This window comes from Electrona antarctica (genome assembly GCF_951216825.1).
Source record: "Electrona antarctica genome assembly, chromosome: 20".
Classification (NCBI taxonomy): Eukaryota; Metazoa; Chordata; class Actinopteri; order Myctophiformes; family Myctophidae; genus Electrona; species Electrona antarctica.
This window is the reverse complement of record NC_136801.1, coordinates 37,214,779-37,230,728: the sequence shown is the minus strand read 5'-3', so window position 1 is coordinate 37,230,728 and position 15,950 is coordinate 37,214,779. Positions and strand designations below refer to the sequence as shown.

At 43.4% G+C, this 15,950-nt stretch overlaps 1 protein-coding gene across 3 annotated transcripts in view; it reads right to left on the bottom strand.

Annotated features, from left to right (window-relative positions):
• The window catches only part of snx7 (sorting nexin 7), an 84,462-nt gene that overhangs the window by 44,698 nt on the left and 23,814 nt on the right, over window positions 1-15,950 (bottom strand). For all 3 annotated transcript variants that reach the window (XR_013788549.1, XM_079490191.1, XM_079490192.1), the window contains exon 8: window positions 7,664-7,816. Coding sequence is in view for 2 of the 3 variants with exons in the window: in XM_079490191.1 (XP_079346317.1) it covers window positions 7,664-7,816 (153 nt within the window). In the remaining variant the exon portion in view is untranslated. The remainder of the gene's footprint in view (window positions 1-7,663; window positions 7,817-15,950) is intronic.

The window sequence follows — 15,950 nt, the reverse complement described above, 5'->3', positions numbered from 1 at the left end:
CATTGGATTTCATTTCCTGGTCCCGGGTAGGAGGCGGGACTGCGACGCTCTATTCTGGGCATGTCATAACAGGCAAACATTCGGCAAAAACAGGCAAACACTATTCAGTATTTAAGTCAGACGTCATTTTGTAGTGCTACGTTACGTCCGGGTCCAAGTGGCACCAGCTCCCGTCCGCATCTCATTGTAAATAGAATATCTAAACGCGTGAATCTTTTTACAATGACGTTATTTTTCAGAAAGGAAGCTATTGAGGGTTAAAATGGGTCTTAATGCTTCCAACTCGAGTAGAATTATTAATGTTTTGTACAAGTTTCCATGACAAAAAAAAATATGATGTAGAGACAATAAAGACTATTATCATTATTATTGAAGGTGGTAACAGTCCATTTGCTCAGTAAAATATTTCGGGGGCATATTTAGAATGTTTGCAGGCTTGAGTATGTTGAATCTAGTTTGCATTAATGAGGATTTAGTTGACACAATGAAATAAAATGGCGATATTATTCCGTGTGGGGCAGACGGCCTGTCACAGCCAGATTTGGGAGAGCAGCGCAGCTTTGTTGTTCTCAGATTAATTTTAGTCCGACGGAGCGTCACAGTATAACTCTATGGGGACACAAAAGCGTATATGGGGACACAAAAGTAGGACCCGGAAGTATCTCACGTGCTCGCGCTCACGTCACAGCTAAAATACTGAATAGGGTCCATTAGCTTGCAGATTGGTTATTTGAAGAGGTGAAAAGTAGGGGACCAAGTACATCTCTCTCTCTCGCACACCTGGCCAGCGAGGTGACCATTTATCTCTCTCTCTCTCTCTCTCTCTCTCTCTGAAATCACAAAGATAATGTCGAGTCAGTATATGCACATACGCAAAGACAATGTCGGACTCCTTAACCCATTTTGGGCGGGAACCCCTTTTGGTGTTAGCATTATGTTATGCTTTAGCTATTGAAAAATAGCAGATCTACAAGCTCATAGCGCGCCACAGAGTGGCGCGCTACGAGCTTGTAGGTCTGCTATTTTTGAAAAATCGAAGAACGACTGACATAGAAACATAGCTTTTGCCTGGGCCGTGGCTCAGTGGTCCAGGCACCTTGGCTGGTAATCCAGTCTGGCAGTGTGCCGCAGGTTCGACTCCCGATCCCGACGGCCTTTACTGCATGTCTTCCCCCCATCTCTCTCCCCATTTCTTGTCAGCCTACTGTCTGTCCCTCCAAAACATATATATAAAAATAAAGGCGAAAGCCACAAAAATTAAAACAAAATAAACAGCTTTTTCAGAAAACTGTCAGGATGTAGAAGACATTTTTAGAATCTGATCTCAGGTCAACATGGGTTAATATCCTCTGGTCCCCTGCCGAATATGATTAATGATGTGATGGACAGCCGTATGTCTTCGTTCAAGAGAGAGAGAGACTGCATACATCCAACTTGGGATGGTGGCGAAGCTCATCTCTAGAAATCTGGACAATTTTGTCAATAAAAAATGACCAGCCAGAGTCGGGACCGGAACACGTCCAGACCGTTTCATATAACCCATTTTGGGCGGGAACCCCTTTTGGTGTTTTAAACATTATGTTATAATTTAGCTATTGAGAAATAGCAGATCTACAAGCTCATAGCGCGCCACCGAGTGGCGCGCTACGAGCTTATAGGTCTGCTATTTTGAAAACTGGAGGATTTAGAAGATTTTTTTTTTATTTTGAGGTCAGGCCTAAATGGGATAATAATGATTTATTATGACCGATATTACACACACTTGTTAGAGCAGGTCGCAATCCTGAATAAACTCGTAAAATATGTTCAGGCATTCCCCAGCTCGTTTATTCAACGTTCATTCCGATTTCCGTTGTTGGAAGGAACATTAATCCATTTTGGGCGGGAACCCCTTTTGGTGTTTTAAGGATTATGTTATAGTTTAGCTATTGAAAAATAGCAGATCTACAAGCTCATAGCGCGCCACAGAGAGCTTCCTGTTAGTTCTGGCAGGAGAGAAAGGACAGTGGGCGGGTCCGCGGGGGGGGGGGTCGCTGGGGTGTGGCCAGCACTGGTTTGCTGCACCTGGCCGGAAGGTTTCGAACCACAGCCTGTTGGCCAGGACGGCTCATGTGAACTTTTAAACTTTGAATTGTCTGTGTAACCAAATAAAGTTTACATGGGAAAAAAAAAACAATGCTCAATCGCATCGGGTTTGTTCCATCGAGTCCACTTCGCTTTGATTGTTAGGACGCAACACACCAAAGTCATCTGCGTTTACACTGTCAAAGTTCTTCCAAGGACCAGAACTTTTCAAGAGGTAATTATTTGTGATGATGGACTCATTAACCCATTTTGACCTGAGATCAGATTCTAAAAATGTCTTCTACATCCTGACAGTTTTCTGAAAAAGCTATGTTTCTATGTCAGTCGTTCTTCGATTTTTCAAAAATAGCAGACCTACAAGCTCGTAGCACGCCAATAGCTAAAGCATAACAATTCTAACACCAAAAGAGGTTCCCGCCCAAAATGGGTTAAACTGAGGCATTGCTACCATCTGCTGGCAACATGCCAGGCTAGAAAGCCCCCCCCCCCCCCCCCCCCCCCCCCCCCCAAACATAAAGCCCACAGCAAATTGGCCCCGAACCAGCGCTAATGCCCAATTTATATTCTGTCGCACGGTTGTGACGCCAGTCCATGCGGACAGCACTTCACGCTAACGAGTTGCCCCACGCCGCATTCTTTGCTCAAAGTCCCGTGCTCGTCGGCGAGTCGCGAGTACGAATTGAGCTTTATAGGCTCTGAAGACAAAACAAATCTATAAAAACAGAACATTATTGTCAGCCTAAGCTTAACCCATTTTGGGCGGGAACCCCTTTTGGTGTTAGCATTATGCAAATGGTAAATGGTAAACGGTGCATTTATATAGCGCCGTTATCCAAGGCGCTTTACATAGATTGTGCATTACATTCACCCATTCACACACACATTCATACACCAATGGCGGCAGAAACCATGCAAGGTACCAACCAGCACATCAGGAGCAATTTGGGGTTCAGTGTCTTGCTCAAGGACACTTCGACACTAACTCTGGGGGAGCCCGGGTTCGAACTGGCGACCTTGCGGTTACCATCCGGAAACTCTACCCCTGAGCCACCGCCGCCGCTTTAGCTATTGAAAAATAGCAGATCTACAAGCTCATAGCGCGCCACCGAGTGGCGCTCTACGAGCTTGTAGGTCTGCTATTTTTGAAAAATCGAAGAACGACTGACATAGAAACATGGCTTTTTCAGAAAACTGTCAGGATGTAGAAGACATTTTTAGAATCTGATCTCAGGTCAAAATGGGTTAATCACTTCACTCCTGCTGTCCCCTCCGGTCGATCGGTCGGTTCTCTCCCCGTCTCTTTCTGGTGTTAGTCTTTGTCTCTGCTGTACTCTGCAGTCATTAATCTGAATCACGGGGCTGCATCTCCCTACTACTTCTTCCCTCTTTCAATACGGTCCTCGCCCTGTCTGTCCGTGCGTCTGTCTCTGCCTGCGTCTGTCTGTCTGTCTGTCTGTCTGTCTGTGCGTCTGTCTCTGCCTGCGTCTGTCCGTCCGTCCGTCTGTCTCTGCCTGTGTCCGTCCGTCCGTCCGTCCGTCCATCCATCCATCCGTCCGTCCGCCAGCCCGCCCGTCCCTGCTACACCGCCTGCCTGCCATTCCCCAGCATTTATAAGGGGTTCAAGAACGGTGTTCAGAAACTTTTTTAGGGGGTTAAGAAAATGTCTCGCCTCTGTTTGTTTATTCATGTATTTATTTAGTACATAATGGAACTCTGAGAGTACACTCAGTGTTCCATTATTATTATATGTACAAAATAAACACATGAATAAATGTTCTGCTGATGAACTGTTGACCTGACATGAGGATGATTCATCTCCGCTGGTGACAAAGCCATGGCCAGTTTCCAAATATTGAAAATGCAGAAATAAGAACCGGTGCAACGATGATTATGATGATGAAGAAGAAGGCAAACATCCTGTTTCCATCCGCCTCCAAGCCACCCAATTACTCGGAATAAGCAAACAGCATTTTTTGTCCTATCCTTGTGTGTGCGAGACAAGAGCAATCTTTATTTCCATTTGCAAAAAAAATATGGAAATTGAAATAAATGTTAGGTCATATTCTTGGGGCATTTCGGATTTTTTTTATTATAATTATTATTTTTGTTTTTATCTCCAGCAAACACAGTACATAGACGCTGTCGGGCCACAAACCTTGTATGTCCATATTTCATCTTTCTATGTGTTTTTTTTTGTCCATTTTCCACCAGCAACAATGACCTCATGACTTTACCCACGCCTACAGAGCTGCTTCAGACTGACTATAGCTGAGCTTAACCCATTTTGGGCGGGAACCCCTTTTGGTGTTTTAAACATTATGTTATAATTTCTCATAGCGCTCATAGCGCTATAGCTCGTAGCACGCCACTCGGTGTTATCGGCCAAAGATGGTCGGCCTAATTTTTAATTTTTAAGTATACTGACTTTTTTAGTGTAGAATAGATAAATAGCACAAATGAAAAAAAGGCTTTCTATCCTTTTGAAATGTATTTTTCAATAAAGTAATCAATCAATCAATCACGTCTGCTATTTTTTTTTTTTTTAAATCGTGAAAATATTTAATTCAGAAAACTGGAGGATTTGGAAGATTTTTTTTAAAATTTTGAGGTCAGGCCTAAATTGGTTAACGAGGATCCGTCTAGTGTGTGTCATGCCCTGAGATAAACATTCTGGGAATCATCATCACACACACATTACATGCCAGACTGTGTTCCACACTGTTGGCTCTGTGTGCTGCTGTGTGGGTTGTGTGTTGTTGTCAGTCATATACTAACTATAGAAACGAATACCAGCACTCACGTAGTATCCGGAAGGATTAACAGTTTGACGCCACATCACGCGGAACCCGACTTTTAATCAAATTTCCTACGCTGCCTGGATTGTTTTATTACCTTTGGAGCATACGCTGAAGTATTTGGGCATTTGTTCCGTGAAAATCGGGTAAGAAATGGTCCGTCGTCTTGTTATGATGAAACGAGCCAGCGGCCATGACAATGCGAAACGAAACCAGAGTGCAGAGCAAGTTGTAGTCCAAACAAGCCCCCCCGTTCACTTGCATTGGGCTCAATTTCCCAGAAGCCCTAGCAGCCCAGCATAAGTATCGATTTCCGGTTTCGTCGTCATAACATGACGCTCTCTCCCCCTGCTCCACGGCAGAGGCGGACTTTTATTATTTTTAATGCGATGCGATTTAGGTTCATAAAACAAATAGCGGGTCTGTCGTATTACGCAGCGACGCAACACTGGATCAAACAATTCCCGGCACTAGAACTGTTAAAGCTTTATTTTGTTTCCCCCCAGCAGAAAACCGTAAGGACGTTTCGGCCCGAGAGCCTTCTTCAGCGTAAATCTAGAGAACACTGTGTAGGTGTCACTTATAAAGAGGACCTAGGTGTCACGCACATAGCGGTCCGGGTGCACCTCGAGTTATCTCAGTTTACCTCATACAAGACATCTTGATGTCTTGTATGAGGTAAACTCAACTGTATGAGGTAAACTCAACCGAGTGCTTGCTTTTGCCTTCTTCTTCAGTCATATACTAACCCATGGATGTCTGAGGCTGCTCCCTATTGTGAGCATTTCACAAATCAGTCAGTGTTGGGGTTAAGTTACTTTATAATAGTAATAGTATGTTTCTATGTCAGTCGTTCTTCGATTTTTCAACAATAGCAGACCTACAAGCTCGTAGCGCGCCACTCGGTGGCGCGCTACGAGCTTGTAGATCTGCTATTTTTCAATAGCTAAATTATAACATAATGTTTAAAACATCAAAAGGGGTTCCCGCCCTAAATGGGTTAAGGTAAAAAAAAAAATGTAATTATTACCACAGTGCTAATAAGTGCTAAAACAATAAGTTGATGATGCAGTAAGTTGTCCGTCTCTATTCCCTAGAGTGTGCAGTCCCTTCCTTGGAAGGTTTATTTCCCTTTTTTTCCAAGTCTATGCCTGCTAACTAGCACTTGCACCTCCCACGGGTTTTTTTATGTGCAGGAGTCCTCTTTTTGTCTCATATAGTTTTAGATGGGGTTCCGTGGCCAAACACACACATTGGTAAAGAAAGAACAGCTGGTGCGTTTCCTCCGGATACTGCCCTTGGCCGAGGCAGTGGGTGCTCAGCTTTAAATATAACTTAACACGAGGCCCGCCACAAACGAGGAACACGAGGGTGTAAATTGGTACCCTAGCCCAGGGGTTCTCAACGTTTTTGGCCGGGGACCCCCGGAAATGCTTTGGCAACGTCTCGGGACCCCCGCCCCGCCCCCTCCCGACCCCCAATATAAATTGACTGCTACAATAACCTTAAACCATTTTGGGCGGGAACCCCTTTTGGTGTTTTAAGCATTGTTATAATTTAGCTATTTAAAAATAGCAGATCTACAAGCTCATAGCGCGCCACCGAGTGGCGCGCTACGAGCTTGTAGGTCTGCTATTTTTGAAAAATCGTGAAAAAATAAATAAAAAAAAAATCTTTTTTTTCTTTTTTTTTTTTGGAAAATAATTTGGGGACCCCCTAAAATATTTTGGCGACCCCCCGAGGGGTCGCGACCCACGGGTTGAGAACCCCTGCCCTAGCCCGCCAAACAAGAGACTTTCGTGAACCAGGGTTTACATTCTTTAATCCAAGTTTTAATCCCTGCCTGTATCTCAGAAACGACACTGAGGGGCAGTTTCTGTCCCAGACAAGCGTTTTCAACGGCCTGTAGCAGGCGCTGTGATACTCGCAGTCGGCTTTATCCACCATCGACCGAGAGAACAACAACCGGTGAAGACACCACACACAGCAGTTTGTCACATGAACATGCGATTACGGATATTTGGCTCTTCAAAGTAAGTGTTACGCGCGATAAAACCTTGGCAGTACGCTATCGAGGGATTAATTAATGCTGGCGGGAAATGGGTTAACTCATAAACCAACAAAGTGGAAAGAAAGTGGCACTCCAAAACAAAAGGTGCAAGACTGGCTCAGATGCAACGTCTCCTATTTTATTGAGATTGGCATAGCGTTGGCGTTCTCAATAAAACATGAGAAGTTGCATCTGAGCCAGTTCTGCACCTTTATTTTGGAGTTCCGCTTTTTCATCAATTTGGCTTGTTGGTGTTCCCCTTCTTGGCACGAAAGAGTATGAGAACGAGCATTTTGGCAGCAGTTTTTTTCACTGACGAAAACTGTATGAAAACTAAGCCATGACGACTAAAACTAAGACTAAACATACTGACAATTTCGTCAACAAATACAAACTAGACTAAAATGTTAGGAAGGGACTAATGGACAAGAGATCCAGTATAAGTCATTTTACACTTGGTTGCATGCTGAAAATATTTTCAGGAAGTGTCGCCATTGCGACGGCAAAATACATTTTAGTCGACTAAAATCTCATGGCATTTAGTAGACTAAAACTAGACTAACACTAACACATTCCAGGTGACTAAAATGTGACTAAAACTTATTTTTTTCCAAAGACTATGGAATAGTTTTATTCCAAAGACTATAACTAAACTAAAATAGAAATTTGCTCCCAACAAAACAACACTGTTTTGGCGGACAGAGAGAGAGAGAGAGAGACAGAGAGAACTGACCTTCTCGTAGTAGTCCACGTTCTTCTGGGCGGCGGAGACGAAGGCTGACCTCAGGTCGGTCCTCATGCCGTCGTGCCAGCGGCTCCAGTCTCCCTTCAGGGCGCTGTTGGCCGACTCCACGCGGTCCTCCAGTCTGTCCACCTCCTCCTTCAGCTGCCAAAGCCCAAGCACAACCATCCTTATCAGTCAAGTCAGTGGTGCATTCTACAAAATGTCTTCTTAAATCATGACAGTTTTCTGAAAACCCCAGGTTTCCATATCAGTGGTTCTCAAACTATTTTGTGTCAAGGACCCCCAAAAATGATATGTAATTGGGCCGCCGACCCTCATCTGGAAAATATGTTGTTCCAGGGACCCCCCCCAGAAGTAAATATTTGAGTTAAAAACGCATTTTCACGATTTTTCCAAAATAGCAGATCTAAAAGCTTATTTTAACAGGCTTACTGTACACATCTTGCAGGAAAAGAGAGAGCTTTACAACAGGGGACTAACTATTAGGGCATTTGAACACTGATGCCTGTCGGTCACGATGTGGGACAGGGTCTCAATTTGTGGGACGCTCTGAAAAGTCTTGGAAATGAGGGACCGTCCCACGCAAAGGGGGACACCTGCTGGTCACCGCTGGTAGTGGTGACTCTGGGCGATACAAATCAATCTCCTAGTGGGCGTTCCTGCTGTCATCACCGCATCCGTCCTCACCAGTGTTGTTTTTGGCAGCACATTTCTATTTTAGTCATAGTCTCTTGAATGGCTTTCATTTAGTTTTAGTCACATTTTAGTCACCTGGAATGTTTTAGTGTTAGTCGACTAAATATAAGATTTTAGTCGACTAAATCTACAGGTGATTTAGTCGACTAAAATGTGTTTTGCTTTGCCTTGATGCCGTCGTAATGACTGTTTTTACACTTGCTGAAAATAGCCGATCTACAAGCTCACAACACGCCGCAGCGCGACGTGTTGTGAGGTTGTAGATCGGCTATATTTAGCTATTTTCAGCATGCAACCAAGTGTAAATACTGGATCTCTTGTCCACTAGTCCCTTCCTAACATTTTAGCCTAGTCTTTATTTGTTGACAAAATCGACAGTATATTTAGTCTTAGTTTTAGTCATCATGGCTTAGTTTTTAATTTAGTTTCCATTTCGTTTTCGTCAGTGAAAAAAGGTAGTCGACGAACATTTTTCGTCATAGTGTTATTCGACAAAATCAACACTAGTCCTCGCTTTGAAGCTGCTTGGTGGTTATGGTTTCCGCGTGGAGGGTAAACCAAGCAACACATGAATTTGATTGGCTATCGCCCGGACGATGTCGTCCAAAAGATTTAATATTTTCAAGTTTTTTTAAAATTTGAACGACGTTCCTCTCCCCGCCTTTCGACTATCGTCTATTCGACCCGCTATCACCAGTAGTTGCCAGGGTCCCATAGACAATAAATAACGCAACTTCCGGAAAATACAGCCAGGCTGTCGCCCGCTCTTAACCCATTTTGGGCGGGAACCCATTTTGGTGTTAGCATTATGTTATGCTTTAGCTATTGAAAAATAGCAGTTCTACAAGCTCATAGCGCGCCACCGAGTGACATTTTTAGAATCTGATCTCAGGTCAAAATGGGTTAAAATGTACTGTCAGACTTGCCCCGCACCTCTCGACCCGCCCGCTCGCCTCTCATTGAAAACGAGTTACGAGGGAAAAAGCCCTCGACACTGAACAAGTGCATGCTGACTGTCTGCCAGCACGCTACGGCCAGGGAGGGACACACCTGCTCCCCATCAGCGGTGATGGATGGACGTGCTGCTCGCTCTGCTATACTGCCTTGATAAGGTGACTCGATCGATAACAGCCGCGGGTCACTAACGACGGGGGATACGAGAGCTCTCCGCGGCGCGCGAGAGCTCTCGTGTGCGAACATGTGCGTGCATGTCGAGTGACTCTTCATGTGTGGTGTGTAAAGTAACTAAGTACTTGTACTTTTACTCAAGTACTGTACTTAACCCATTTTGACCTGAGATCAGATTCTAAAAATGTCTTCTATATCCTGACAGTTTTCTGAAAAAGCTATGTTTCTATGTCAGTCGTTCTTCGATTTTTCAAAAATAGCAGACCTACAAGCTCGTAGCGCGCTGAGCTTGTAGATCTGCTATTTTTCAATAGCTAAAGCATAACATGATGCTAACACCAAAAGGGGTTCCCGCCCAAAATGGGTTAAGTACAATTTTGAGGTAATTTTACTTTACTCGAGTACTTCCGATTTCCAGTACTTTTACTTCTACTCCACTACATCTCAGAGGCAATTATGTGACTGGATCTGGCAAAAAGGGCCCTCATTTCGACTTTGGTGAAAGTCTATTCTCCAGGCTGGGAAGCATCTCTGTTCCCATATCTTCTCTCTAAAATGCACAGTTTTTGTCATGAAATAAAATGCATCCAAGTGGATTGGATGCAGGCGCAACCCTGAAATGCCGTAGTAGAAGAAGTTAAAGGACTACTTCACCACTTTTCAACCTATCTTCATAGAATAGGTCCTCACTAATAATCATGAAAAAATGGCGCATTTTTTTCCTACTCGGTCTGTGTCTCACAGGAGGGCTGTGGGCAGTTCAGAAACCGTCTTCCAGTGACATCATCGATGGGTAATACAAGCTAATAAAAACTGCAGGCTTTCTAGTTCTCACGATAATGAAAATCTAAACATTTTTGTAAAAAAAATCTTGTTTAAAAAGTAATCTGCCTAATGATGATGTCACTGGAAGACGGTTTCTAAACTGCCCACAGCCGTGAAAAAAATCGTGCCATTTTATCATGATTATTAGTGAGGACCTATTATATGAAGATTATTGAAAAGTGTTTGTTGAAAAGTGGTGAAGTGGTCCTTTAATCTGTCCGGTACATTACTTTATTAAAATGGTACAAAATGCATTTTATTGAGAAACTGGGGACCTGAGAGGCTTCCCAGGCTGGAGAATAGACTTTTTCCTAGGTCTAGCAGGCTTTGTTTCGGTGAGTAGCTACGTGGTTTTGTTTATTTTCTAAAGTATATCCCCTCGCACGGCAGTGTGATATTTTGCCTGTGAGCAGGCGTTATCACAGCAGTATCTGCTCTCCCACCGACAATGGGTGTCCATTTATCTCCAGCCGAGAGACACTAAGGGCCGATTCATACTCCTATTTTACCGCTGTTTCGGCGCTGTAGTGCCGAAATGATTTCGGCTCGTCAGAAAGTTTCAGTAGCACCGAAGAGCCGACTTCAGGACGGTACCTGCCCCCCCGAACCTCAAATGACGTCACATTGTAGGCTCTACAGAGCCGAACCGACTTTTATTCGGCTCTAAAATAGGAGTATGAATCGGGCCTTAGAGTTACTTCCACCGTAGCTATAAAATTCCAAATGCTACTCCATAGCCAATTCAGCCATGTTGAAGAATACTGTGTTTACAAACACACAAGCACGCTAATGGGCGGTGTAGTGGAGTAAAAGTACAATATTTACCTGGGAGATGTAGTGGAATAGAAGTAAAATAATTGGGAATTGGAAATACTCAGGTAATGTACAAATATCTCAAGATTGTACTTAAAGGAGAATTCCATGCTAGAAGGCTTTCTTACCTTTCTTTGTAGTTGTTACGTCCCCACCAAAGAGGTCCAGGTGTTTTTTCGTGCAAAAACTCCTTATTGGCTATAAGCCCTCAATGAATTGCATTGAATGGGGCGTTGTGCTAATTCGCTTATTTCCATCGAAATAAGTAGTAAAGTGTGCCGCTTGGGATATTATTTACATTATGAAGAGAGGATATATACAACAAAATAATAATTTTGAGCGATGGAAATAAGCGAATTAGCACAACACCCCATAGCCCTATTCAATTCAATTCATTTAGGGCAAACAGCCATGGTAGGGGAAACAGCCAATAAGGAGGTTTTGCAAAAAATAACACCTGGACCTCTTTGGTGGGGACGTAACAACTACAAATAAAAGGTAAGGAAGCCTTCTAGCATGGGATTCTCCTTTAAGCACAGTACTTGAGTAAATGTACTTAGTTACTTTAAACCATTGGTTATGACTCACTCGCACATACAGTCGAAACAATAATAACCTGCCATTGCAAGAAGGATGGATAATAATTGTAATTTAAAGACAACTATCCCTCCATTGATTGAAACGTGTGGTGTCCAGCTGTGACGCAGGCAGCAGGGCTGTAATGAAAGACGCCACCACTCGAGAAATGACACGTTTCCCTGTACTGGTGTCGAGTGTCGACGCACCGGGAGATGGAGTGTGGGCGTTAATAGCTCGTCAATTGAGGCACGCAATAAATTGCAGCTAAATCACACACAGGTGGTCATGCATTGTTCTCAGAATAAAGCACTCAAGTATTTGCCTTGAAGGGACACTTCACCCATGACATCATGGAGACTTTGAAATACAAAAATACAAAAAAATACAAAAGAAAGTGTTTCTTGTTTCCCAAAAATCATTAAAATAAGATCTGGTTGCAAAAGGGGTGAAGTGCCCCCCCCCCCCCCCCCGGGGCAATTTTAACATTGTCATAATAGTTAAGTATAGCTCTCAACATGCCCAATACACATTTGTTTGGGCTTTGAGGGGAAGTTGCGTCACTCTCGAGGGGTAACAGGTCCGCTCACCCCTTTTCCATCTCGCCCCACTACTCTACCTAGCTGTAAATAACAAACATAATTCATGTTTGTGATTATTTAAAAGGTATTAACATATTAATTTATCATTGTTAAGTTCACTCTGTATATCCACGGGCATAATAGCATGATGATGCCATTACAAAACATGGGCTACATGGAAGAAATGTGATTAATAAAACGAAATGAACTGCTAGAAGGTCATACATTAACTTAATTAAGCAGTCACCGTCTCTGTGACATGTTGTTCTTTCTAAATTTTACAGAGTATAGAGATCGACTACTATGCAATCAAATAAATCTGTATACAAGATAATTTCAGATAGGGAGGGAAATACCAAATCAACTGTTAACTACATTAAAAAAAATGCAGGGGCGAGTTGGTAAAGGGGCGAGCGGTCTCGTATTCCTCTCGAGGTGCCCATAAGCAGGTTGTGGCTTCTCAGTCAACTGCAGTGCTGGAAGTAGTATCTTTATTACATGTTTTGCTTGAGTAAAAGTACTGGCATCAAAGTAACAGTACCAATGTACTGTTTTGGGGAAACTCTGCTCCATGACATGGACTCATGACTGCGTTTATGGTGACGTCAGGTTAATAGACGTTTCATAGAAAAAGCTAGTCTTAACTCCTAAACACCTCTTGAAAGTTAAGCACTCTAAAATGTTCAAAGATTTTCCAAATCTACAAGTAGATCTACAAGCAAGCGTTGTGACAAGTGGACAAGTGTGACGCGAGGTATATAGCCAAGGGAAAAATCATCCTAATCCGTCTGCCCGCCACAAACGAGAAACACAAGGGTGTAAATTAGTACCCTAGCCCGCCAAACACCAGACTCTCGTGAACCAGGGTTTACATTTTTTAATCCAAGTTTTAATGCGATCGTATAAGATGCTATTGTTGCTATCGCGTCAACATAGAGTGGGACCGCGGCCATTTTGAAGATGCGCGCGCATCCACTTGCATAGGAAGCCCTGTCTTCAAAGCCCTGTATCTCAGAAAGGACATTGAGGGGGCAGTTTCTGGCCCAGACAAGCGTTTTCAACGGCCTGTAGCAGGCGCTGTGATACTCGCGGTCAGCTTTTTCCACTGCCGAGCGAGACAACTACAACCGGTCATGATACAACACACACAGCAGTTTTTTCACAGAAACATGCGATTACGGATAATTGGATCTTCAAAGTAAGTGTTACGCGCGATAAAACCTTGGCAATACGCTATCGAGGGATTAATTAATGCTGGCGGTAAATGTATTAATGTGGGTCATCAATCCTTCCGTTTCCCCTTTCCTAGCATTTTCCAGGGTCTGTCAGAAGTGAATGAAATGGATTTAAAGATGTCTCACTCTGTCACCACAAATCACACATCAGTGGCTTCCTCCCGGGGCCTCCGTGGAGAGGCAGACTGTAACTGTGTGAGCGGACAGACTCTTCCATCAGGCTTTGAAACCCCACGAGTCAATGTCACGTCTCTGACTGCATTGTTTAGAACAGTGGATCTCAAGCTGTCAAATTGTGACGTGACAAATGAACTGATTCTAATTATTTAAAAAAATATAGCCCGATTGCCATACTGTACAGACACTGTATATGACACATAGGCTATTTTTTGGAACTATAAGAAAAGAACAAATCAGATCCGCGAAGGCCATCTGGCACTCTCTACTGTACGATTTACCCACATTTTAATCAAATATTCTACGTTGCCGGGATTGTTGTATTACCTTTAGATCATACGCTGAAGTATCTGGGCTTTTGATCGGCGAAAATCCGCCGAAGATAGCTTGCGCCTTGTGTTTACTTCCATCGCACCACCATCGCACCACCCGCCATCTTGCTACGGGTGGTGTGAGGCTGTTGTAGTCAGACAAAACACCCGTTCACTTGCATTGGACTCAATTTCCCAGAAGCCCTAGCAGCCCAGCGAATGTGTCGATTTCCGGTTTCGAGATCATAACATGAAGCTCTCTCCCCCTGCTCCGCGGCAGAGACGGACTTTATTTTTAATTATTAAAATAGGGCGATTTAGACACATAAAACAAATAGCGGGGATGTCGTATTAAGCAGGGCATATCGTTTGATCAATCAATTTAAAGCAGGCAAACTGTTAAATAAAGTAATCAATTAAGGCAGACAGACACACAGACATTTTGCATGGCATGCCAAATGTTTCAAGGGCTCCGTCTTGCGCCACCCTTATCCCTAAACTTATTTGCCATTTTTTACTATTTTGAAAATAATTTTAAAATAGTTCAACTAGCCGATATACATCTACACATTGTGAGCTTGTAGATCAGCTATTTGAACTATTTTAAAAGGGGTTTTTTTAAATAGTAAAAAAATGGCAAATAAGTTTAGGTTTGAGCGCAAGGATGTGTGTAAATCGTCGCTGTGAACATTACATTGCGACACGTTCACAAGTTGTTAAACATGGCCATACAAGTGTGCGTTGCCAATTGCTTGTTGTATACGAATGTGTGTGTGCGTGCGTGCGTGCGTGCGTGCGTGCGTGCGTGCGTGCGTGCACTGCGAGGAAGGCCAAACAGTTGACACAGTACTGTGCAATATCAGCAAGCTGTTCAATTTGGAGGAGGCGTTGTTTCCTTTAACCATAATTGATGTCTACTGTTTCTGACAAGTATGTCAACTGTATTTTATGTAACAATGTTCTGCCGTCTAGGCACTTTGCAACTGGCCGTTTTCCTATTGTCTGACTCACTGGTACAGTATTTACAATCAAAATCATCGTCATCCGCCATGTGCACAAGATGTGCACATGCACGCACTACAGTGGGGTGACACACGACAGGCCAACAGCACACACACCAAGGCCCGCCCCCGCTCGATCATTATTGGTGGAAGGCCCCTCTCTATCCTGATTGGATGAAGGCTGGGCCACCTAGCCAAAAATGCAACCTAAGGTTTTTTGACCCACAGGGGTTAACTGAGGAAAGGGAGGAACTCCTTATATGGTCAGCACACTCTGTAGTAGGGAGGATTATCACAACAAAACAAAAAGTGATATTTGAATTAAGTGAAATCACTGAATATAGCTTTAAATATTTCAGATATTTAGAAGCTCGTTTCATAAACAACACAGCACTCGTTGCGTCTCTCTTATCTTATTCACAAACAGCACAGCTGTAGGGTCTCTCTTAGCTTATTTACAATACAAGCAAGGGGTTGAGGACATGGAGCTGTTGTCCGCTGTACGAGGAATTATTGTACTTCTGGTTCATGTGGATATAAACCAAAGTGTCAAATGTCTGTGTAAATAAATAGTAAATGGTGCATTTATAGAGCGCTTTTTAACCCATTTTGACCTGAGATCAGATTCTAAAAATGTCTTCTACATCCTGACAGTTTTCTGAAAAAGCTATGTTTCTATGTCAGTCGTTCTTCGATTTTTCAAATCTACCCCTGAGCCACTGTGTGTGTGCGCGTGCGTGCGTGCGTGCGTGCGTGCTGCGTTTGTCTGTCACGCTCTATTGCAGGGGTTCTCAACGTTTTTGGCTGGGGACCCCCGCAAACGATTTGGCCATGTCTCGCGACCCCACACCCACACCCCCCCCCTCCTCACCCCCAATACAAACTGACTGCAAAAATAACATTAATATTAGAGAAAATATATCATAAATTAA